The sequence below is a fragment of the Castanea sativa genome, chromosome 7 (genome assembly GCF_040712315.1).
Source record: "Castanea sativa cultivar Marrone di Chiusa Pesio chromosome 7, ASM4071231v1".
NCBI classification, from domain to species: Eukaryota; Viridiplantae; Streptophyta; class Magnoliopsida; order Fagales; family Fagaceae; genus Castanea; species Castanea sativa.
Window position 1 is genome coordinate 13,345,024 of NC_134019.1, and position 24,942 is coordinate 13,369,965.

Genomic DNA, 24,942 nt, shown 5'->3' on the forward strand with positions numbered 1-24,942 from the left:
AACAATTCAAACCCTTGCCCCCCAACTATCTAATTATCCACACACACATACACATGTACGTTGGCTAATCTAGTAAATGTATTTTATAGTGGTGTCTCATTTCTTATGACTTGAGTATTTTTTTCAAGGTTGGTGATTTTGTATATAATATATTTACTAGTTACTATAATTATTCTAGTATCAAAAAATTAATATTTCTATTTTTCATGTTATATATGATTTCAGATACAACAAAATGGAGTATAATAGTATACGTGTGTCCAACTTTAACTATATTGTTAAGAACCCATGACTGGCCTCAAAATTTTGGAACTAAGGCTTACGATCTGATCAAATTACACTTTGTGTGACTTTAAATAATATATAGTTATTTAAAATTTTAAGAGGAAGGGAGGCTATGACTATGAGCCTATGACGTACCCCTTGAATTCAAACTTATTAATCCAGAACCTTAATATAAAGTTGAACCATTTATCAAGGTATTTAAAAAACAATCCACCCATGGATGCACTAAAACCTACATCCAATTTTATAACATGTTTAGATGTCAACTTGTAATTAGATTATAGCACTTAAACATGAGACTACCACTTATACTTACTAAAAAATTGAATTTAGGTACATCAATTACAAGATTACACTTAAGTATGTTATGGATTTGGGTATGTATTTGGATGTATCTTTAGAGTTTCTCTTTAAAAATTGAATCCAAGGCAAATTTATCTATGCTTCATGAGTTACTAGACCCCTTTTTTTTACTTCAAGAATATCCTTTGATTATTTTGTTGCTAGAATAGAGGCCTCTTTAAGCTTTGTTTAATTAGAATTCATTCAATCCCTATTTTTAAGGAAAGGGGGTTGTTAAGGGACCACATGCACTTCCTACCTTTGCGTGATTGCAAGATATTTTACTTGCCTTTCATCAAAGTATATACTTGCCATTAGAAAATTCTATAATCACTCATGGTGGCATAGATTTTTATTGAGAGTTTTAAGTCTTGAAACCCCACATATTAATGAAGCAAGTACAACCTTCTTGCTGGTCCTTTTTTTCTTGTGACTCTCATTCTTAAAACTTTCTCCAACTCTTTAGGTTCACCCATATTGCAAGTTACTTATCTTGCTCAAAATTGTTTTCAATCAACCTTTTTATGTGGAAATTTATTGTATGAGATTGGTTGTCTATAATCTATATAGTACAAGTCCTAATACTTTTTTGTGCCTATGGCCCTAAAGAAACATAGATTGTCAAAGATTTGGAAAGTTAAATTGGTCCTAGTCTGAAAGGAAGGAAATTTTATAAAGGCATCACATGCTTGCTTTTACTACAGGGGACACCCATCATTCATTTTTACACTTACTGGTTTTGACCCTCATCGTTCTTTTCCCAACCTTTATTGTCTCTGACTTTATGCTAATCTCAATTGGGATTGGGTCAAGGGATTTCATTAAAAATGATATATTATATCACTGCCAATTAGAGGCCAAATCGTGGGGACTCATTACATGTTCTTTTTCTTTTAAAGATACTCTATTGAGTACTTTATATCAAAGGTCTTCTTGTGTTAAAGAGTTTGATAAGATATATATATTGCTCTTTGCAAGTTTAATTGACAGCTGGTTTGTCTTTTAAAGTTTAAACCAAAAACTCACAAACAAATCTTATGTGTTTGGCATTTTCTGTTTAACTTATAATTCTTTATTTGTAAGATTAAAAACTTGTAAGTTGTAACACAGCACAAGCAACGCTGTTTAACTATAATTCTTTATGCCACATTATACAATAAGTTTAAGAATAAATTAATTGTTTTTGTATCATAAACTATGTATCATAATTGTTATTTTCTTCCAAAGAATCAAAGTCGGTCATTCTGTCTTTCCACGGACTAATAAGAAATAAATATAAAAAACTCAAGGTATTCAGGCTTTTTTAAAATGAAAAAAAAAATTATATATATATATATGAGTAATGTTAGAAATATAAAAAATGTCATACTCTTTTTTATAATTGTTAATGTAACAAGTTGTGATTGAAGTAATATCATTTTTACAAAAGTCAGGTACTTGTATCATTTTTATTAGTGAGATTTTTTTTTTTAGTATATTACAGTATACAAACTCAATAGTTGTGAAAATTTTTGTATCTCTAAACTTATTATTTTAAAATTGACCGGTTGAAGTAGATGTGGCAAGAAACAAAAACTCTTGAGAGAGATAAACCTGCATCCTAACTAAGTATTAACAATTAAAGTGTTCATGTTCTGATCCCAATTCCTACCATAGTTTATACAGGAGTTGTACTAAATTATGAAATACATTTATGGGTTTGTTAGCCTAACACCTTTTGTAGTATCTGAACAAAAATATTAAATAGTGAAAAAGCAAAGGGGAGCAACATAGTTATCATTAAAAAGTAGAAAATGATGGGCATAGAATTATGTAAACATGCAAGCCACTGTCCACCACAAGCAAATACTATAGCAGAATCTCTCTCACCCACCTCTTAACTTCTCATTAGTTTCTATTTATAAAGAGAGCTTCCTCTAACTGTCACCAAGACTCACCACCACAAGTACCATTAGCAATAAGAACAAAATGCAAAAGCATCACCACTACCATTTCTTCTTGATTTCTTGCTTTTGCTTTTCTACACTAGCTCTTTCATGGAACCAAAACATGCAATTCAATCAAGGAAAGAACTATGAAGGCTCCTCAGATCTAGTGGACCTTCAGTACCACATGGGTCCTGTCCTTGCATCTCCTATAAATCTTTATATAATCTGGTATGGCCATTGGAACCCAACCCAACAAGCCATTATAAGAGATTTCCTCTATTCCCTCTCTTCATCTTCTTCTTACCCTTCTGTCTCTGATTGGTGGAGGACTGTCAGGCTGTACACTGACCAAACAGGATCAAATATCACAGGGAATATAGCCCTCTCAGGTGAGTTCTATGACACTAAATACTCCCATGGTGGCTATCTCAGTCGTCTAGCAATCCAATCTGTCATCAAAACTGCTGTCACTTCATATCCAAGACCTCTACCTCTCAATCCTCACAATGGCCTCTACTTAGTGCTGTCTTCTTCAGATGTTCAAGTCCAAGACTTTTGTAGAGCAGTCTGTGGCTTTCACTACTTCACTTTCCCAAACATTGTTGGTGTCACTGTACCTTATGCTTGGGTTGGTAATAGTGGAACTCAGTGTCCAGGCATCTGTGCCTATCCATTTGCATGGCCTAATAATTCAGGTATGCCACCACCAAGCTCAAATGGAGGCAACAATATAATGCATGCACCTAATGGGGATGTGGGTACTGATGGAATGATCAGTGTGATTGCTCATGAGCTAGCTGAAGCGTCAAGTAACCCACTTGTGAATGCATGGTATGCTGGTGATGATCCAACTGCACCAACTGAGATAGCAGATCTGTGTGTTGGTGTTTATGGGAGTGGTGGGGGTGGTGGATATGTGGGGAAGGTGTTTACAGACTCATGGGGAAATGGGTATAATGTGAATGGAGTGAAAGGAAGAAGGTTTCTTGTGCAATGGGTATGGAACCCTTTGAAAAGGAGATGCTTTGGGCCTAATGCTGTGGATTAAAGAGTGTTTCATTGTGAATACTTTGCCATCATTTCTCCTACTACTTTACCTCTTGCTCTTATTAGAAGTGTCTCAAAAAGGGCAGGTGAGGACCGGATGAAGAGAAATGGTGATCAAATGAGGCTAGGCTGGCACCTGGTGTTGAAGGGATGGCCAGCTTGATGTGGAAGTAGATATCTTGCTTTTCATAAAAAAAAAACATGTTTATTATGCTTTGCTTGTTGAATTTATAGTTGTTTCCCTGTATGCAAAAAGGATCTATATAGAAAACTGTTGATCATAATTGGAGCTATTTTTGAAATGATAAGTGCTCAGTCGATGTAAAAAGATCTCTCTCGAGTTACATTAAGGGAAGAATTACATAATATATGATGAAGCATCTAAATACATTTCCATATTGATCAATGACAAATGGTCTCTCCATACGAAAAAAAAGAACAGTAATGGTCTCTTAACTATCACAGGGAACTAATCTTTCAATCAATAAAATAATGTATATGATATATCACATTCAAATTTAACTTGATTATACATTATAAGAAGAAGAATGAGGTAGGCCAATAAGTACATAACAACAGCCTTCTCAGCAACAAAGCAGAGTAAAAATGTTATCCTATAATTTCCCAACATAAAAAGGAAGACCCTTTTTCTTTTTAACATAGCAAACACATAGCTACAAAACTGTAGACCTATATGAACATGGATGCTCTTCATGCTCTTCATGTTCCCCCGTCCTAAACTCTTATGACCAATACAGCTCAAAGCCGCAGATTTCTCGAGAAACACCTAGAATGTGGATGCTTAGATAATTTTGAATTCAATTTGCTACATTCTTTATTATGACCAGATAATCCTATGTGAAATTCACAACACGTCAAAACATCGGATACAGGTGTGATCAATAAGCCTATTTACAAGGCTCTCTGGCTCTGGAATGAGAGCAGATGTCAAGCTGTTCCAAAAATGAAAAGTCAACGACTTATCCAGCATCTTTCTGAACAAATCATCTTGTCGAGCTTTCTCAGTCTCAGTTGCCGGTGCAGTAAAATATCTGTTTGCAGCTCAAATGGATCAGATAATAAACAAGAATATGAGAGCCATATGAACCAACGGCACTACGCAATTTGTTTTAAAAACATAAAGGACAGAACCATATAATAAAAAAAATATAAGGGAACATAATCAGACAAACACACATGGCAACTATAAGGCTCTCGGTAGCAAAACAATCAATCACACAGGTGACCTGATTTTTAATGTCAGCTAAACATGTATAAACTGGCCCAGCTTATACTAGGATAACGCATCAACAAAGAGGCCCTTGATCAAATGACATAATTATGGAAACAATAATGATAATAATAATGTGACCTATATTTTTGTTCAAAAGGCACTGGAAACGTCCCTTCTACTTTAACTTGAAGATTCAATTCCAGTTAAAAGAGTGTCTGATAAATAAGATGAAAATGTCTTTAAGAAAGAAAGGAAAGCCTAAATGCTAAAGCCAGTGCAAGCATCGAACCAACAAACAGACAGAAAAACAAACAAAAGAATCTTAAACCTCCAAAGAGGAATGGACAGACCACATGGAAAACCAAGGAAGTCCAAGAGAAAAGAAATTTAAAAGAATATCTTGAGCTTTAAAAAACACACCAGAGGAGACATAGTGGAATCACCTTTTGAGCTTGCATCCATAATTAACAAAACATCTATCTCAAATGTCCCTCAGACCCACAAAAATGAAATATCCAAGAATTAAAGGAAAAAAAAAAACAAATACAGATAAGGACCCAAATGAAACACAAATATCATCTGATTTTGGCTAATTAAAGTATCAATACTAAACATATCTATAGACATCATTTTTTTTTATAGGTGTCTCTGGACATCATTAAAGTAATGAAAACACCTTAGCTAGTAGATTAAACAAAGGGAGTAACAGCTGCAACTTCTTAAACCCCCATCCTTAGCAAAGGAAGGATTTGATCCCAAATTTCCAATGCAACTGCCCAGGACCTTACCAGCTAAGCATGCTATCTTTTTTTTTTTTTTGGTAAACAAAAGTTTAGGTGAGGGGAGGCTACCCCATACCAGGGCTACGGCAGCCTCAAGCCTCAGAGAGGACTCGCATTGGACTTATAGCTTGTGCCCACCAAGGAGGACTACTGGTAGCAGGACTCGAACCTAGGCCTTTTGGACGAAACGTTTGAGCCTTACCAACTAAACCAACCCTTGTTAGCAACTAAGCATGCTATCACCTTCAACATCTTGCACAAATATATATATATATATATATATATATATATATATATATTGACAGTGAATAAGCCATCAGAGCTGTAAAAAAGACATCTCCAAAGTATCTTCCCATTCCTATAAGGCTTGCATGGCCAAAACCCCTTTCCTTATTTGAAATTTCTACCAACAAAGATATTCTTTTTGGGTCCGTTTGGATACAGCTGAAAACTGAAAACTGAAAACACTGTAGCAAAGAAAGAGCATAGCTCTAACAAATCAAAGAAAGAATCACAAGAGAAAGCTTGAATAGCTCTAGCCCATTCCAGCAAAGAAAAAAGAAAAAGGACTTAACCTCATTAATGTATCAAGGATTTTACTAACATATGGGCATCCATTAATGAACCATTTTAGGAAACTTTTTATTGGAAAAGGAAAAGCAACTGATTTTTTTGACAGCTTTTTCAATTTCCCATAAAAAGTTTTTTGAAATGGTTTATTAATTGATGCCCTAAGGGCACCTGTTAATTGGATTCCTGTATCAATTATAACTCAGCATTATTAAATACAAAAAATGAATTTCCAGAAGAATGGAAGGAGGCTTTTATAATACAAAACTAAGACTTTATTTTGGTGCCCTGCTGGTATGGATTGTGATTTTCAGTGATTTGCAAATTTTTACTGATTCAATGATTAACCACAAATATTGAATTAAGACTAATTGGAACTTACATACAAAAGCTCCATGCCTGACCTAGTCTAAACCCTATCCAAATGTAAGGAAAGCACATTGTTCATGGCTCTAATCTGCTCCTGCTCCAGAAACTGGGCAATCAAATTCCATGGATATAATGTCCTAGGCTATCCAATTGCGGACTTACGTCTGGACATTCAAAACTCGTTGAATAGACTTTAGTTTAAAAGAATTGATCGCCAGTTCATAATATTGATCAGTAAACCCTAATAAAGCAGTATATCAGCCATTTGCCTCCACCCAATCACTAACTTCTAAATGTTTGGCATCATAAGATTTACTCCAAAACCATCACAGAATAGGCTCCCATAGCATTGAAGCATACAATTAATTGATTGATAGGTGATCTACAAACTCAAGTTTACTTTAAAGGCTACAGAATAGAAGAATTCTGCTTAATTTGTCTCTCTTAAAAATATCACCATGCTCATGCTCAAAAATTAAGTGGATGAAAATTCCCTCACATATGTATGCACTAAAACATATAAGATGGAAAAGGATTTAGAAATATACCTTGAAATATTTTGAGAACTAATAGGGAAGAAAATGAAAGAATCTTGCACATTCAGTTCCAGCTGTTTAATGGATAGTTTCTCTTGACTCCAAAACTTTCTGGAAACTCTTGTCAAAAGATCAGCCCCATTCCATCTCAATTGAGTGTCATCATAAGTCATATAGAACTCTTTCAGGCACTCCATTATGAAGGGACTGCGTGGAAAGGGGAAGAGATATCATATTTAAACATACAGTGTCTATTGCAAAAAAGAAAAAAGAAAAAAAAAGAGGAGTAATTGATCACATAGAACTTTCTTTTCCCCAATAAATGAACAAGACAAGTCTGCAAATAAAATTTCCCAAAAAAAACATAAATAATAAACATCAGCTCCATGTCTGGTACTCGAACATAATCCATTCTTTGAATTTCTAAAACAATTCTTTCCCTCCAACCCATCTCGTTACTCAACCTTTCTCAGGAAAGTTATTGCAGTTCAATGTGATGTTTAGAAACAGATCAGAGACAAGAACAAAATGCACCACAAACAAAACATGTAACCATAAAAGATTTTTTATTTGCTTTTTGTGTGTGTGTGTGTGTGTGTGTGCAGGGGGGGGGGGGGGGGGGGGGTTGTTGTCAAGTGCACAGAAGAAAATTTTAACAATCTAGTGAAGAAAGGGAAGGAAGAACCCGGAGGGAGGGGCTCTAACATCATCAGCGAATATGTTCTATTAGTACCTTTGCTTCCTAAATGCCATCACCGCACCGTTCAGAGAACTTCCAGCAAGATGATCCTCCATACCAACGGAATTATTAAGCAAAGATAGTTGTCTCAAAACTATAATATCAGAATCAAGATATATTCCACCATATCTGGAAAACACAACAAAAGAACAAATAATTACACATGGTAGATGACCAATATCAGCATTTGGAAAATTAGATAGCATATGACATATCACAATGAACCAACTATAAATAACTAGTTTCGTACTAGAAAATAAAAACTGACACAAGCGAGCCTAAGAAGTTAGAACTCAATAAACATGAATAATTTCCTCCTCAATGTACATAAGGGAAAACAAAATAAAGTTGCATCAGTATAATCTTCTCAGGAAGCAGTCAAAACACAGTCTCCATGAAAGCATCTTTAATAAGAAACTCATTTATTGTCAAGACTATCCCGGAGGAAGTGAAATGAAAGTCTCTTTTCCCAGTACAGTCTGGCTTACCAGAAAAGCTTAAAGGAAAAATAGTACCCAACTTTCTCATTATGCATATCCAATAAAAAAAATGCAAAATAAAATTTGACTTAACTCTTTCATGCAGGAAAATGACTTGTAAGGCCAGCATTTTTTTTATAGACAATCAAAGACACAAAATTATGGAAAAACAGTAACATTCCTATCTCCTGAAAATAAAGCAGAGCCATATAGTGAAACTGTCTTGCATCACAACTACAGTGTACCTATGAAAACATAATTGATCAACAACGAATGCTGTTAAAATTCTACTTTGAGAGCAGCACTTAATACAGTGAACCAACGTTCAACTTTAGCAATGTAAAGAAGTAAATAATAGGGTTAGTTTCATTAAAACTTCAAGAGAAATAATCAAAGAGGTTGAATTATCAATATGCTTTAAGTTGGAAGAACTTCAGGATCCTCGACTCCAGACTAGTAACTGGTTCATTGAATTACTCCAAGGACAGTAATTAAACTCTGTTTCTAATTAACCTTATAAAATAAAAAATAAAAAAAGGCAAAATATTATTCTAATGACTTTCATCTCCTCCAGAATGACAGTAAACTTCTGCACTTTGCTCATCAGCCATACAACATCCTTCTTGGTGGCTAAATAATCTTTCTTGGACAAAATTTAGCTACAAAATACTCAATAAAATAAACATTATTACATATTTTGAAAATCTAACCCTTGAATTACATGTTCTTTACGCTCTTAATACACATGTCAAATTTTGTGACAATCGAATATTTATTTACTATATGATCTATAAGCTCATATTTTATACATAATTTTAAACTACAAAAACTTGCAATTTAAACAATTTATTGATGACATAGCTATTAATTTTCTAGAAATTTTGCAAGCATGAAGGATATAAGAAGAAAATGTAATCCAATGGTGGATTTGTTAAAATTCACGTCCAATAAAAAGATATTGAGTAAGGTTGTAGCCTAAAGCTACAAGCAATTTTGTTGCTAAATTTTGTCCATCTTTCTTTTTTAAATCCTTGTAAACCAAAACGGTTAATGATTAGAAGAAATTTGATTTTAGGGAAAGTTTATATGGCCTTATTTGCTTATAAAAGAACACTATCTATACTATGAGTTGAAATCTGGAATTGAGTAGAAATCCATTAACGGCTTAGTTTCAATACGATAAAAATTGGCAGTAGAGGGTATTGGGTAAAAAGGAGGGAGTCTTGATGGTTTAATACGTGGCTCCTGTACATAGTCAGGAAGAATTGAGATAAAATGCAGAATTTTAAAAACAAATATCCTAGGGCACGTGTCTAGCCTTAAATTGAGAATCAAGCAAGCCTCAAGCAGAAGTCACATATTTGAATATATTTGCACAGCTTATAGAAATAATTTGAAATTGTTCCTCATTTTAATCAATAAACAAATATTTTACTTAAAGAAAATCCCCCAGGAAAACCAGCAATTTAGTATGTTCATAGATTTTGTATTGCTAACTACACATGCACCAAGTGCATCTCCATGACCTCACCTTCCAACTTGTTCTTAGAAGGAGAGGATATGTCATTTGAGTTAAAGATCAATGGCAGCATGGTCATAGATTATGCAGACTTACGACTATAATGTAGTAGTGTTTATCTAATATTCACATGCATGATCCCCTTTTGTCCCTTTTCTTCTGTTCTACATGATTTCATCTCCAAGTTCTGCTGCATTTCCCACTTATATCAGTTATATGTTAATCAGATCTTCACATTTACTTAAATAGAAACTGATCAAGGATTCCATAATAGATAGTCCAAAGTGGACTGCAAAAATTCACAAAAAGATAAAATCGAAGATTCACTACCCTAGATGGAAACTATCGATATGGCACTAAGCATACTTACTTATAGAGAGCAGCAAGACGGACAAGCTCACTATAGTGAGTAGGATAAAACTTTGTCTTTTTCCATTCAAACCATACAGAAGCGAATACATGGGTTGGTGTATCCTCCAGCAATTCATCAAGATTTGGCATTGCAACAGCAACTTTGTAACTAAAAACAAAAAAAATTATTTTAGACAATACAGTTTCAAAACCAAATGAACAAACAGATATAGGAAAAAGAGGCAGTGAGATCAGAGAAATACCCATCCTTCACAAAGCTATCTTTGAAAAAATCAAGCTCAATCGTTTCTGAGAACACCACAACACAGGCATCTCGATGCTGTGAGAGCAAACTCTCAAGCCCCCGCTGGTGTCGCACACTATACATCCAAGGTGGCGAATTCCACACCATAAAGACCCTCACATCACACTTCCCCTTCCTAAAAAATGCATCCATAAAATCTGAAAAAGACAGATGTGGATGCACCCCGGGATAATACCCCCATCTTTTTCCATTGGCATATATATGACCCGAAAACTCAGTCTTGCCCCCAACAATATCAACTTTATCAACATTAACCAACCCACCACCATTTCGACCCAATTCAGCATTCAGCATATCATTAGAATCAGCAACTCTATTTCTATTCAACCCATTACCTACATCTTCAACTAAACTCCTATCCTCAGCTCTCTTACCCCTACTCTTATCAGATAAACCCGAAACCCCATCATTCTTATCAACAATTCCCCTATTATTCAACACATTACCTACATTTTTACCCAATTCAACATTCAACAACCTATCACCCTCATCAGACAAACTCAAAACCCCATCATTTCTATTCAACCCATTATCTACATTTCCAACTATACCCGAAACAACCCCATCTTTTGTATCGACAATTCTCTTACTATTCAATCCATTATCTACATTTCTCAAATCTCTACCATTAGCATTAGCATTAAAACCGGGTTTCGACCTCTTACCAGTCTCCGAAACACTCAACGGCCTCTTGATCAAAAAGGGCACCCTCTTGAACTCATTGAGCCACCATTTCTGGACCAACCTATCACCTCTAGTGAAAGTGGTGACCCCAACCCCATCTGGGTCTTGAAGCATTGGATTGTTCAAAGGGTTCAACGTCTCAAAATTGGACTTGAACATCTTATCCCGCCGCAAAAAATCGCTCTTCTTGTCAAACCAATCCCCCCAGACTTCCCTCAACGGCGAGGCCTTAAAACGACCCGTCGTTTTCAACAGCAACGCCTCTTCGACCGCGACATTTGCAGCTTTTCTCCGTACAGTCTCGTCCAACGGCACGTCGTCGGAGGCAAACGCGGATTTACTCCGATCATCCTCGTCAACGACAGTCGAACTCCCCGTCATAAACCCTAGAAATCGATCTTCGCCATCGACGACCAAATCGTCTTCGTCCCAACTCGTCGTAATCGTGGTCTTCTTCTTCTTGAACGACTTCCTGATAGCTCCGGTGACATGGTCGAAGTAGTACCCGGAAACCCTAGGCAATTTCCTCGACGTAAACGACTCGCCGTCTTGTTGCTGCTGTTCTTCTTCCTCGCCTTCTTCTTCTTCTTCTTCTTCTTCTTCGGTTTCTTCTAAAACGGCTTGTCGTTGTTGATGCTGGTCTTCGTCGAGGATGTCGATTTTGTCGTCGACGTTGTTGTTGTTGTTGTCGTCGTCAGAGTAAACGACGTCGTTGTTGTCTTCGAGGAGGGGGTTGGAGTCGACGTCGTTTTGGTAATGGTAGTGACGGTTGGGAGAGTGAGAGTGAGAGAGACGAGAGTAGAGGAGAGAAACGGAGAGGAAGAGGAGGAGAAACGCTGAGATCACGGCGCACAACTGTGCGCCGTTACGCCCACGCCTACGTGTCCGTTGCATTTTTTCTCTCTCTCTCTCTGTCTCTGTTAAATAGACGGCATTTATGTAATGTGTATAGCTGAGAAGAGAAGCCTGGACTCTTTGAGGGAACTGCAAAAGAAAAGAAATGAAAGGGACCCTTCAGTTTGTTGTAAACTAAACAACGTTGTGTGTGGAACCCACTCTAATGCAAAATGAAAAACAAATTTGAAATTAATATCTTAATACTAACAAAATATGACAGAAAAATAATATAATTAATTAGCAAGTACATTTAAATATGCTTAATAACACTCAAGCCCCATCCAACCCAACATACTCAAAAAAAATATTTCCATTCTATTTTCTCTTCAGAACTTTCTATCCATCTTATTTTATCTCCAAACAAGAGAGGTGCTACGTCCACAATATTTTTACAATATTTTCATAACAAATTATAAATGTAAAGTTGTTATTAGTTTTGATTTAAATTCAAAACTTAAATTATTTTTTATCGATCCGTAACAACCAATAACAAATTAATATTTAGGATTTGTTGTAAAAATATTGTAAATATAGCATTTCTCTCCAAACAAATACACCCTAAAAGTTAAATATTTCATATATTCATTCAGATGCTTAAGTAGTTAAAAAAAATTAAATTTGATGATGCTAAAAATCGTCAGTAAAGTGCACAGTCCTCACGTACTCGACACAACACCTGCACAACACCAAAAAAAAAAAATGCCTAAAGAGAGTACTGGTGTAGTACCGGCCTAACACCCTCTGAAGGTTAAGTCAGAGAAATTGTCACAATTTTAGAGTGCCAGAACTGGGATGAATCATTCGTACCTGTTATCTGAAGGGTTTGGCATTTTATAGTAATAGAGAACCGACATTGGTTTTTTGGTGGAGATGAATGTTTCCTTGTAAAAAAGATCTTTATAAATGTGTGTATTTTGTGGAATTTTTTCCATATAAAGATTTTGTTGCCTAGGGTTGGTCGTGAAGCGTAAGTTATTTCCATTTGAGGTTTCTTGAGGACCAAATAAACCATGTGGATGCCACGTGGTGTTGGCCTCCATCCACCTTAGCGTCCATCTACCATCCTGTTTGTCCACCAAGGTTAGTCCGTCCACTCATTGTATGTTGTCGCATTACCCACTCTCTTCATCCGTCACCTTAATGCAATCGTTCAAAGTTGTTTTTGTAAAATCTAATTGTCTATCTTAATTTTACCTCCTTCAAAAAATAATAATAAGTTTTTTCTTATATTATTATAATTTAAACTACTTTTTTACTTAAAAGTTATTGTTATATACTGTAGTTGTTTTCACGGAACCAATAGTTGTGCAAATAGCTTAGCAGCTTAGCTAGGAGGAGCTCCCTTTATGATTTAGACTTTTATTTACATATTAATCCATGATATTGATTAATAATTATTTTAGTTGTTTTATTAATGTAATGCTATAGTTTTTGTAATTTTTTTTTTAGAATCTTTTAACTTAGAATATTCCTTTTCCTCAAATATATATATATATATAGAGAGAGAGAGAGAGAGAGAGAGGTTAACACACCACTTTATGTTAAATCAGTCACCTAGTTTTATGTCATTATTTTGTCAGTTTTATAGTTTTTAGGGTCAGTTTTATACAATTTCTCTAATTTATACAAATTTTTTTATTAAGTGAAACTCACATTATTTTAATCTTAATGTTAACATTTGTCATATATAACACACCACTTTATGTCAAATTAATCACCCAGTTTTATGTCATTATTTTGTCAATTTTATAGATTTTATGGTCAGTTTTATATAATTTCTCCAATTTATTCAAATTTTTTATTAAGTTGAATCCACATTATTTTAACCTTAACAAGTAACACATGTTGTGAGTATATATATAACTAAGAAACTGTTTACAATATGAAACTCGTAGAGTATCTAAACCCTAGAGGGTGGATGACTGGATTGAACTACTGAGTTATTTTTTTTCTAGTCCAATTGGTTTTTGTGAGGACACAACACTTTTGTGGAATGAAGGAATAACAACCAATCCCAATTATCAACCTGTAACATTTGAGTTCCTTAAGAACCCTTAGCCTAGAGAAATACATGCCAAAATGCCATTTTTGGAAATCAACCCTACTGATGGTTTCTAGGTATTCATCACCTAACTCTGGATTGACTGGTTCAGTCCCGACCAAAATTTTTATAAGTCAATTTGGTCAGTAAAATCTTTTAGACATGATTATAATGTTAGAACTGTCTAGGATTTGGTCAGGAAACTTATTTGCAAAGTGAATGACTCTATCAATTGGTTTGATCATACCATGATGAATATCAAACCCTAAGAACCTAACATGAGTTTGAAATTTTTTGACTTTGGATTCAAAAATGACTAATCCATTGTCCTTAATAGTATTAAGAAATGAATTCAAATTTTAAATGTGTTCAAGCTTTCAGTTATTTATATCTATAGCTTCAATCAGCCAACGGTAATTCAAGCTTTCAGTTATCTATATTGTAAGTTTTACACCCAATACAATAAAGTTTTACATCAGTATCTTATTTTCATAATTACATTATATATATATATATATATATATATATATATATATATATATATATATGACATTAAATTCTGAACATCAAAATAATAATAAAAAAATTCTTATACATTTTGTGTTCGTGTACACTACCTCCATAAATGTGGACCTTATTTACAGCACTACAAATTAGATCCATTTTTATACAGGAGAAATGCACTAAATAGATTCAACTCTTATTTTTGAATGAGGATTCCACAAAAGAGCCCAAAATTCAGTTTGACAGTAAAATGATCTAATTCAGTTTATCTTCTCAGCCACTTTACCCATGTCAGCTGGGGATCCAAGTTAGTACCAAAAATATTTTTGAGATTAATGGGTAAAAGTGAGACAATATTACAAATTTTACTGTATAAGTTTTACAAACTTATAAACCACCAATCACAAAACACATTAACTAATAAAACACAAACAATAACCTTTTCTCCGAAGAGCTAATTTCAATTCTAAAAACTAAAAAGTAAAACCTAATGTTTGGTGCACTTACGAAACTGTGCCTATTTCACCCATTCATTAATATATCAAATCCACTACTTCAGCCGTAGTAATGGAGATGAAATCATTAGCAATTTTCAACAATCAATACTATGGTGAATTTCCATTTCCAAATTAAAAATCAAATTTCAGATACAAGAATTATAACCAAGGGCTTAAAACTAAACTCCCATTATAAAATTTCGTAGCTTGTCAAAATACAAGACACTGAAGTCTTTCAAGACTAGCCCTAAACAAAAAGATGGTTATCATCTGTAGTTAAAAATGCAGCAATTTACCTAAGCAAGTAAAAACAACATTTAAAGTGAGCAACATTGGGACATTCCTCCAGCTGCAGAATTGAATTTGTTAGCCCAGATCGGTAACATCAACAAACAAAAGACTCAATGCACTTCCAAGTCATATATGCCATAGCATTGCCTCATACCAAAAGCAGTATCTCTGTGATTTATATTCAACATTGTCAGTATGCCAAGAATTAGTTTTAAGCCCTTGTGAAAAAAAATTCAGAAGCTTCAGTCTGGATTTTAAAATAGCTGTTTCCAATCAGAAGCTTCAACAATCACCTTGTTTTGTCCCTTCTTTTCATCATCTGCAGGCTCTTGAGATAATCTTGAATTCTGGTCACTTGAGATCGTCTTCAATTGCCATTTACTGATTTCACAACTGCGGGGTATAACTTCCTCGTCCTTTTCCATATTTTGATGAAATTCCATTTCACAGCTTTTGCTGCCATTGGGTGTGGCCAATATCTCTCCAGATCCGACATTTCCCTCACAAATTTCTTGAGATGATTCTTCAACATTGAAGCACCTTGCATTTTCAGAAGAAGCATCTGAACGTTTGGTAATGGATTGTTTCTGATTGTTCCTCTTACCTTCATCTACACAGCTATCTATAAACTCTTTGATCCTTTGCAATGTAGCACTGTCAACACCAGAGCTGTTCACTGTGTTTCCCATGGCAATCTCACCACTGACGTGACTAAGCTCATTCACATTCTCAACACTTTGAGGCAAATTACTTCCATGTTCAATATCACCATGCGCCGTTCCTTTGTAAGCATTTTCTTCTTCTATTTCTACAAATGACTTTTGTAAGATAGAGTGGCTGGTATCATCACAAACTAGGGACAATTGACCCTCCATGGGATCCTTAACTCCCAAGCCATCCTCAGCATTATAACTCTTATCTTCACAGGCATTTTGGATGCCATTGTCTAGTGAAGACTCTTTTCTGTCTTCACATACAGCTCTGAAGGATGTTTCACAACTTTCAGTTCTTAATACCCCTTCAGAGTCTAGACCTCTTTCAACAATAATATTCTTACATTCACCACTGCTTGAACAAATTACAACACTTTGAGATAACTTGGTTTCATTATCCTGGCTTCCAACCAAAGCCTCACAACTTGATTGTTCACCTTTGCTAGCAGAACTTTCTTGTGAAAATACATCTATAAATTGAGAAACATCATCATTGATTCCTTGCTCATTGGAAGACTCTTTCTTACTAAAGTCAGGCCTAATCAACTTTCTTCTTTTGCGCTGCACACCTAACAATCTGTCACTTCCAGCTATTTTATAACAACCCCTATTCTTGGTGTCATCATCAGTTTTCCGAACTTCACTCCGACGTTTGAAATCCACAAATGGTGACCATTCAGCACTCAGATGTTCAGAATCTACAAACAGAGAAGTTTCAGCAGTTTGGTAGACATTCTCTCCAACAATTGAAGGACTATTCATTTTCATCTTCTTTATGTTCATGTCAAAGCAGTCCCTTTCCAGCTTAGGACAAGAAGTGGTTTGTATTTTATTCCTAACGTTTTGAGCATCGTCACGTCTCTTCATCAATGTTTTAGACTTTTTTGTCTTCCCCCATTGGCGGTGACTCTGCTGCAACATTGCCATGACTTCATCCACGGATGAATCCCCATCATGTTCCTCATAGACAACATCTGGGGCCAAAGACAAGCGAGAAAACACACTAGTTTTTCTGATTTTATCGTAGTCAGAATACATGCTTTTGGGATCCTGATCAAACTTGAAATCGTGATTTGGTGAATTGTCTTCATGGACATGCACTCTCCTAGGCTCACCAGAAAAATCATACTGAACCTGACGCTTATTTGACAAAGGATCATTACGAGTAAATGCTTCATTTTTCTCCTTGTGCTGTACAACTTCATTCTCAAACTTGCCTTGTGACTCAATGGAAAAGTTAAAATTATAGATGGAGGAGGGAAGAACATTGGGACCAGAAGAGTAACTATGCAATTGAACCTGACCCTTATTTGATAAAGGAACATTAGCTCTAGCAGTCAATGCTTCATTCTTCTCCTCCTGTAGTACTTCACGCTCATGCTTGCCTTGTGACTCTACAGGAAATCCAAAATTATAGGCAAAAGAAGGATGTATGCTGGAAGTGGAGGAATAAGATGGAAGACCCTGGTTTTCCATCCCATTATTTCCAGTTTCTGATAAAGGCACAGGTGCTATAGGAGCCTGCGAAAAGGAAAGGCCAACATGATCTTGATTTCCAGACAGTTCCGTTGCCAAGTTTTCAGAATATGCAGCGGTCCCTGAAGAAGATATGCTGGTCCTGTTGCAAAAACGCTCATAATGGTAGGGAGTAGGGAAGGGAATATGGTTCCCAAAACCACAACTATCATCTGGGCATCTATTTGTGATTAATTTAGGCTCTACAGATGGGAAATATGGTTGGTTTTTTGGGGAGTGAAGGAGATTCCCTGCACATGTTCTGTAAGGAGAAGTATATTCTTGCACTGGATTAGTGCTGTGATCAATCCCAGAAGACGATGAGCGCCTAAAGTTAATACTAGGGACATCAGGATCATAAGGAACTGTGCTTGTAACAATTCCATCTCTGTACGAAGGGTAAGAGATTTGCGGCTCTTTTAAGCCAGAAGATGTTGAATGTGGCCAGAGTTGATCTTGAACCACAGAATCTGTTTCCATAATGGGCTTGTTAGAGCCAAAAGATCTACGAAGGTTAGGTTGAAATAAACTAAGGCACTCATTTGAGACAGGAGGCACAATACCATTGTCTAAATTACATTCACTTTCTAGCCTATTAGTTATTGCAAACCTGCTATGATCGGAGACATGTCCTTCACTCAAAAAATACCCAGAATGGGCATTTGACATGACAGGTCTGTGGTCAATAGCTGAGTTATGATCAGTCCTCAGCCTATCACATGCTGCAAATCTGCTTTCATCTCTTCCAACTCCAGTCGTGGAGTCCTCAATATATTCATACCTGATGACTGGGCCAAGCTCATTGCAAACTTTATGTTTGTTCTCTACCTCAAGACTTTTTGCAAACTTGCCTTCTGCACTTTCTCTTCCAGAGTAGCCAAAAGATTCCCCAGGGTACTCAGATAAGACAGCTGGCCTATAATGATCATCCCAATCATTCTCATCTTTCACCTTATCACTCATTGCAATGCCACCATCATCAGCTCTACTGACTTTATCCATAGACCGCCCTCTTGCATCCTTAAATTTTAGTAACTGTCTTTGAGGTTGATGATCTGTTTCCTTTCTCAAACTGAATTTGCATAGAAGCCTACGAACCTATAAAATACAAAGGAAGAGACATCGATAAAAATATATATACACATTTGATTGCACTTGAAGTCTAACTTTGATAGGAAAGGAGCAGACCTGCTCTTCCGACAGCCCAAAGTTAAACTTGTGGGCTGAAAAGTAATTTTCTTTGATTACGTCACGAAATTCATCTTCTTTAAGTGGGATACATGACCAAATTGGGGTGAACTTTACCTGAGAAAAAAGAGAATCAATCTATAGGTAAAAAAAAAATTTGTGGAAAAAAAATGTCAATCATTCCACTTAGAATAAACTCCCAAAGCCTTCTCCCAGCTAAAACTAAAACTAAAACTAAAAAAAGGAACCAAATGGACACAAGAAAGATATACATATCCACACCTGTGCCGGGAATTGCTTCCCTGATTTACGGAAGGCATCGGGCTCAATATACATTGCACCGTCAGAACATGCCTGGAAAACACCATGAAGCTGTCTTTTTTCATATTCAAACAAAAATAAAATCATTCCATATTTAACCTGCATTACAAAGCGGCTTTGAGAAGATGGAAGGCCAAATAGTCTCCTACTAAAACACTCTCTTTTGGTTGCACTATTTGACATGAAAATTGCACCAAATTCAGGATCTTCTCCATGGGCACCATGCTGCCCTTCATCATACTCCATTGAATCCCTTGATGCGCTGTCAAATTCAATAATGACAATAACAATGAAATCCTTAATATCAAGGTGAACAAGATGTGATAATATGAGTTAAAGCTTTAATGGAAATGGTAGTTCTTGTCAATAACCAATAAATTCATAGGTAACCCACCCCCCTCCCCCCACCTAAGGATATTATTTTTACCAGACTACCAAAGCCAGGCAGAGAGAGAGAGTTAAGCAAGCACATACACAGGCATCAACTCAGAAAAAAAAAGGAAAACATTGTGAAGCAAATACAATGTGGAAAAAAAAAACACATGGAAGCACCTTTGCAGCCTTATATTTGTCTCAAAATAAATCGATAACATAACTATATGCCTTCATTCAATTCAGAATCAGTAACAAATTTGAAATTTATCCAAGGTTCTCTCTCTCTCTCTCTTTCTCTCTCTCTCTCTCTCTTAATAAGTAAAATTTATTAATGTAACTAGTTGAGGTAGACATATACACAGGATGTGTACAAAAAGTACATTGACATTAAGCACAAAATGAACAGCCATCAAGTATATCAAAGTATCATAGTATCAAAAGAAAAGATATAGGAAGCATTCATCCACTCAAATAAAGATTTGAGTAGAGAAAGCTTAAGATCATGCACTAATTTCTCCTGTCCCTCAAAGGTCCTTGCATTCCTCTCACAGCAAATACGCCACATGAGGCAATGGGGGATTGTGTTCCAAATCATATTATTGCCTGTTCTACCAAACTTTCCTCTCGTTGAAATTACTTTTTTGCCTTCTTTCACTTTTAAGACATTGTCTTTGAAAAATCTTTCGAGACTTTCACAAACAAGAAACATTTCAAATCTCAAATTTCCTATTAAACATAATAGGAATACATATGTGGCACAATACTATCATATTCTTCACCTATAGTTGTTTATAAGAATATTAGCAACAATGCGTCTTAGCCCAAACACTTTGGAGTTAGCTATGGAATAATTTATTAACCACTATCTCATCTTATTCCATACTCTCATTGTATCACACCTCCCTCTCACGTAAATGTAAGTCACACGTGGGTGTAATTATTCTATGATCCCAATACTACTACACTTTCCTCTCAATTTCACATCTGGGTTCTGCAAATCTGAGCCGCCACATGTGTGGGAACCACCCAATGTGAGAGGGGTTACACATATCCCCATTACACCTAATACCATCTCCTTAGAAAGGTATGTAATACACCAAATGTACCGAATATTTTTTCCAATGTGGGACCCACATGTAGGATTCACTCTCTCTGCAATAGAATAATTTTTGCAACCAAATACATAAGAAAAAAAATCTATGGACACAACAAAATCTCACTAGCATTTTCACAAAACCCCTGTTTTGAGTTGCGTGGGTCCCGGTATTTTATTTTTGGGTTGACACCCCGCTTCTTGTGAAAATACTCAATCCATAGAAAGATGAATTTAACAGCAGATTTCACACCAAATAATAAGAACAAATTCTTATATATATAAAAAAAAACAATACTAAACCTAAATAACTAAAACCTAGAAAATTAAGACCTGGAATTATCAATTACAGCCAAATGTTTTAACATTTTGCTTTATCCAAACACATACTAAAACTAATCACAGAATATTTCATACAATAAACAAACAGTCCACCAATCACTAAGACTCTGTTTGTTACAACAGAATAACAAATACATTAAATTAACAGAAAACAAGAATCCAATAATAAAATGAATATTTAATTCACATAATGCATAAACATCATGAAAAAAAATATATATAAACAGGCATGCAGTTGCAATAGCCAATCAGCCAATCAAAACACCACACTTTCTAGGAAAAAATAAAAATAATTTTCCCTGGAAACAAACAACAAGAAAATCGAATAAACAAACAAAGGCTTTATCAGAGAGAAAGAGAGAGAGAGAGAGAGAGATGTAAACCTGTGTGTTGTTGGCTGTGAGATTTAGAGGTGAAGAAGTGAAAGCGATGAAAGAACTAACAAAAAGAAAAGAAGAAAAAGAATATATATGAGACGGTTAAATTTGCATTAATTAAAATAAATAAATAAAAATTAAAAATCGATAAGAACAAAAAAAAAAAACAAAAGAGATTTACAGAGAGAGAGAGACGTGGAGGTAAGGTGTTGGTGAGAGAGAGAGAGAGAGAGAAACGTTTATCGCGAGAAGTCTGTGTGTTGGTGTTGTGTTTGTGTTGTGGTGCGACGTGGTGTACGAAAGAAAGAGACGTGTGTAAGTTGTTGGTGAGTGGTGAATGGTGAGGGCGTAACGTCGATTCCTATTGTTTTTTACGATAGAGTGCTATTGCTGCCTCCTTCTTCAACTAGTGCGGTGGGTGTATGGTGTTTTAACTTTAGTTGTTGTGTATTTCTATTACACAATTTGTATTTGAAGGCTCTTCCTGGATCTTCTGTGGGTCCCTTCATATATGTGGCGGGCCTTTACGTTTTTTCTTTTATTAAAAAAGTTTTAGAACTGTAGAAGCCCACTTGGGTTTTAAAAAAATGAGGAATTGAAGCGGTGGTGGACCCGGCTCTGGGATTCACATCACCCCAAATTTATGGTATATTATGTGTGCCCATGTTTATTGGGCCCCTATCCTATGTAAACCTAAACTATTTTATTTTATTTTATTTTTTAATGAGATGCACTTTATACTTTTCTTTTTTTTTTTAGTTTATATTTTTTTTCCGTTTATATTATAACAGCAAGAGTTAGGAATTATGATTAGACGTTAGGTTTTTTTTTAAAATTTTGTTATGTGAATTTTTTTTTACCATATAGAAGTATACTTTTTAGTTAAGTAGTCAAATAGCTAAATTTTAAGAGAGGAATCTAAGGAACAACACCTAAGATACCGTACTTAAGTTTTGTCCATATTATAAAGTTCACTTCTGAAGATAGTTTTTTATGAATAAAGTTTCTCTCCAAATAGTTAAGAGATAATTTGGAGAGAAGCTCTTCAAACTTCTTATATATCTCTTTTTTAGTTGTAAATTTTGAAAATTTAATCGTTGAATTTCATATTCCTTATGTTTTTAACATACATATCAAATTTCATTCAAATCGGATGTTATTTATTATTTAATCAATTAACTTATTTTTTATACACAATTGTAAATCACAAAAACTTGAAATTTTAATATTTATTTGATGACATAACAATTGAGCAATTGATCTTTAATTTTCTTGAAATTTTTTAAGCATTAAGGATGTAATAAAAACATACAATGTAACGGTTAGATTTTCAAAATTCGCATTTAATATAAAGATATATGATAATTTTGTAGAGTTTCTCTCTAAACTAATTTGGAGAGAAACTTTGTTCGCTCTTTATCACTAGATCAAGATATCAATCTGTTTTTTTATATAGGCAGGGATTAATCTCAGATTTCTTATTCAACCATCAGAGATTTTATCAGTTGAATTAAATCGAATGTTATTTACTATTCGATCAATTAATTTATTTTTTATACATAATTTTAAATCACAAAAACTTGAAATTTTAATATTTATTTGATGACATAGCAATCAATCTTTGATTTTCTTAAATTTTTTAAGCATTAAGGATGTAATAAAAACATGCAATCTAACAGTTAGATTTTCAAAATTCACACTCAATATAAAGATATATGATGATTTTGTAGGGTTTTTCTCTAAACTAGTTTGGAGAGAAACTTTGTTCGCTCTTTATCACCAGATCAAGATATCAATTTGTTTTTTATGTAAGCAGTGATTAATTCCAAATCTCTTTTTCAACCATCAAAGATTTTACTAGTTGAGCTAAATGGTGGTATCCACCTCCACACTTTTTTTTTTAATGAGGTTTTTTGACCAATTTTTTAAATGAGATTTTGGATACAAATTGGAGTGTTTTATTTTTCCTGAAAATTTTTATTAAGATAATCAAATTTGGAGTTCATCATTTGCCAAATCAGTAATAAATTAATAATAAGAAAAAATTTCTAAACAAACTTACAAACATTATTCATATTTCATACAACCAGATTTAACCATGTCTATTGGGCCACTATTCTGTGTACCCTGCTCAACTCTTTTTTCTTTTTCTCTTTTTAATGAGATGCACTCTACACATTTTAATTTTTTAAATGAGGTTTTTTGACCAAATTTTAAAATGAGATTTTTCGATACGATTTGGAGGTAGGTATTTTTTTTTATATAAGAATGTTGGAAAGTATTATTAAGATAATCAAATTTGCAGTTCATCATTTGTCAAAATAATAATAAATTAATAGGATCATTTCACTGAATAAAAACTATTCATTCAATCAGAGTTAACCATCTTAAGTTGGGAATGATCCAGTTGTGAGGCTTGTGCCAGCATTTTCATCAAAGTTTTCTTTCTTGTGCCGATAAAAATAGAGAATATACATTTATTATTGCATTAAGCCATGGAGATACAGGAGCCTGAATCCTAATTTTAGTCTATCCACCTCATCAACATGCTTAATCTTGACAACATTTTTCTGATTGTTATTTGATTATCTGAATGTAACAAAATTATAGAAAAAGATATGCCTCCCTTTTCCCTAATTTTTGGTTCTAAAGATAGTGACAACTTAGTGTTTATCATTCGAACAACCTTTTCCATACACAACAGAGTAACAGAGGAGAACGTTTAAAAATAAAAATAAAAAATAAACTTTGCCCTTCATGGAAAAAAGGTTTACTTCTAAACCAATTTGAATTCCTTCAACTTGCTATGTGCTGATTGATAAAACTATTTACATATACATTTATTCACATGACTTATTTAATAAATCATGTAACTTATTTAAATAACACATACAAATTATATTATGAATCACTACATAATGAATTAGAGAAAAACCTTGTCTTTTATCTATTTGTTTGATTTATTTATTTATTATTAATATGTGTGTTCACTGTTTGAGAACTTTTTGAGTATTTGATTACTGTCTCGGGTGTGCAGTCTCCCATCTCATACACACTATATAACTATAGTGATGAATCCTTTGAAAGTTACCCAAGTACTAATTAAGAGTTTTGAATTATTTGTTGAAGTTGATTAAGGTAATATTATACCTAGAAGAAGTGAGACTTTAAAAAATTATTCATAAATAAATAAATGTTTTCAATAAGTGTCCTTAACAACTCCACCTCAAGATTATCCATAAATAAATAAATGTTGTCAATCAGTGTCCTTAACAACCCCACATTCCCATTAACAATTATTAATAAGTGGAAGAAGAAGACACTAGATAAGAAATTATTAATATTCAATTATGAGTTATATGGGAAAATGACAAATTACACTCCTAAAGTTTAGGGGAGTTTAGATTTTACACTTTAAAGTTTCAGAATTTGGATTTCATCCTCTAAAGTTTGGAAGTGATTAGGTTTTACACCTTGACGTTTTAGAATTTTGATTTTAGTCCCTAAAGCTTAGGGGTGCTTGAATTTTATACTCTTGAATTTTGAAACTTCAAACACCCTTAAATTTAAGGGGGTAAAATCCAAACAACCCTAAATT

At 34.4% G+C, this 24,942-nt stretch overlaps 3 protein-coding genes across 4 annotated transcripts; 1 reads left to right on the top strand and 2 right to left on the bottom strand.

Annotated features, from left to right (window-relative positions):
- The first annotated feature begins 2,499 nt into the window (after positions 1–2,499).
- LOC142643404 (protein EXORDIUM-like 7) lies at positions 2,500–3,882 on the top strand. Its single transcript, XM_075818017.1, has one exon. The coding sequence runs from the start codon at positions 2,596–2,598 to the stop codon at positions 3,601–3,603; it is 1,008 nt and encodes a 335-aa protein (XP_075674132.1). The 5' UTR covers positions 2,500–2,595; the 3' UTR covers positions 3,604–3,882.
- Positions 3,883–3,988: 106 nt separating this feature from the next.
- LOC142643403 (uncharacterized protein At4g19900) lies at positions 3,989–12,210 on the bottom strand. The gene is made up of 5 exons (XM_075818016.1): positions 10,445–12,210; positions 10,201–10,350; positions 7,827–7,961; positions 7,106–7,300; positions 3,989–4,654 (listed from the first exon to the last, which is right to left on the bottom strand). Exons 1-5 carry the CDS (start codon positions 12,082–12,084, stop codon positions 4,468–4,470), a joined length of 2,307 nt encoding a protein of 768 aa, XP_075674131.1. The 5' UTR covers positions 12,085–12,210; the 3' UTR covers positions 3,989–4,467.
- A 3,019-nt stretch (positions 12,211–15,229) lies between these two features.
- LOC142643535 (uncharacterized) lies at positions 15,230–21,672 on the bottom strand. Of its 2 annotated transcripts, XM_075818201.1 has the most exons (5): positions 21,526–21,672; positions 21,351–21,405; positions 19,119–19,419; positions 18,837–18,953; positions 15,230–18,746 (listed from the first exon to the last, which is right to left on the bottom strand). In XM_075818201.1, the coding sequence occupies exons 3-5, from the start codon at positions 19,401–19,403 to the stop codon at positions 15,675–15,677; spliced, it is 3,474 nt and encodes a 1,157-aa protein (XP_075674316.1). In that variant the 5' UTR covers positions 19,404–19,419; positions 21,351–21,405; positions 21,526–21,672; the 3' UTR covers positions 15,230–15,674. The 2 variants fall into 2 exon arrangements, with proteins under 2 accessions (XP_075674316.1, XP_075674317.1); XM_075818202.1 differs by lacking the exon at positions 21,526–21,672 and having other exon boundaries at positions 21,351–21,485.
- Positions 21,673–24,942: the final 3,270 nt, after the last annotated feature.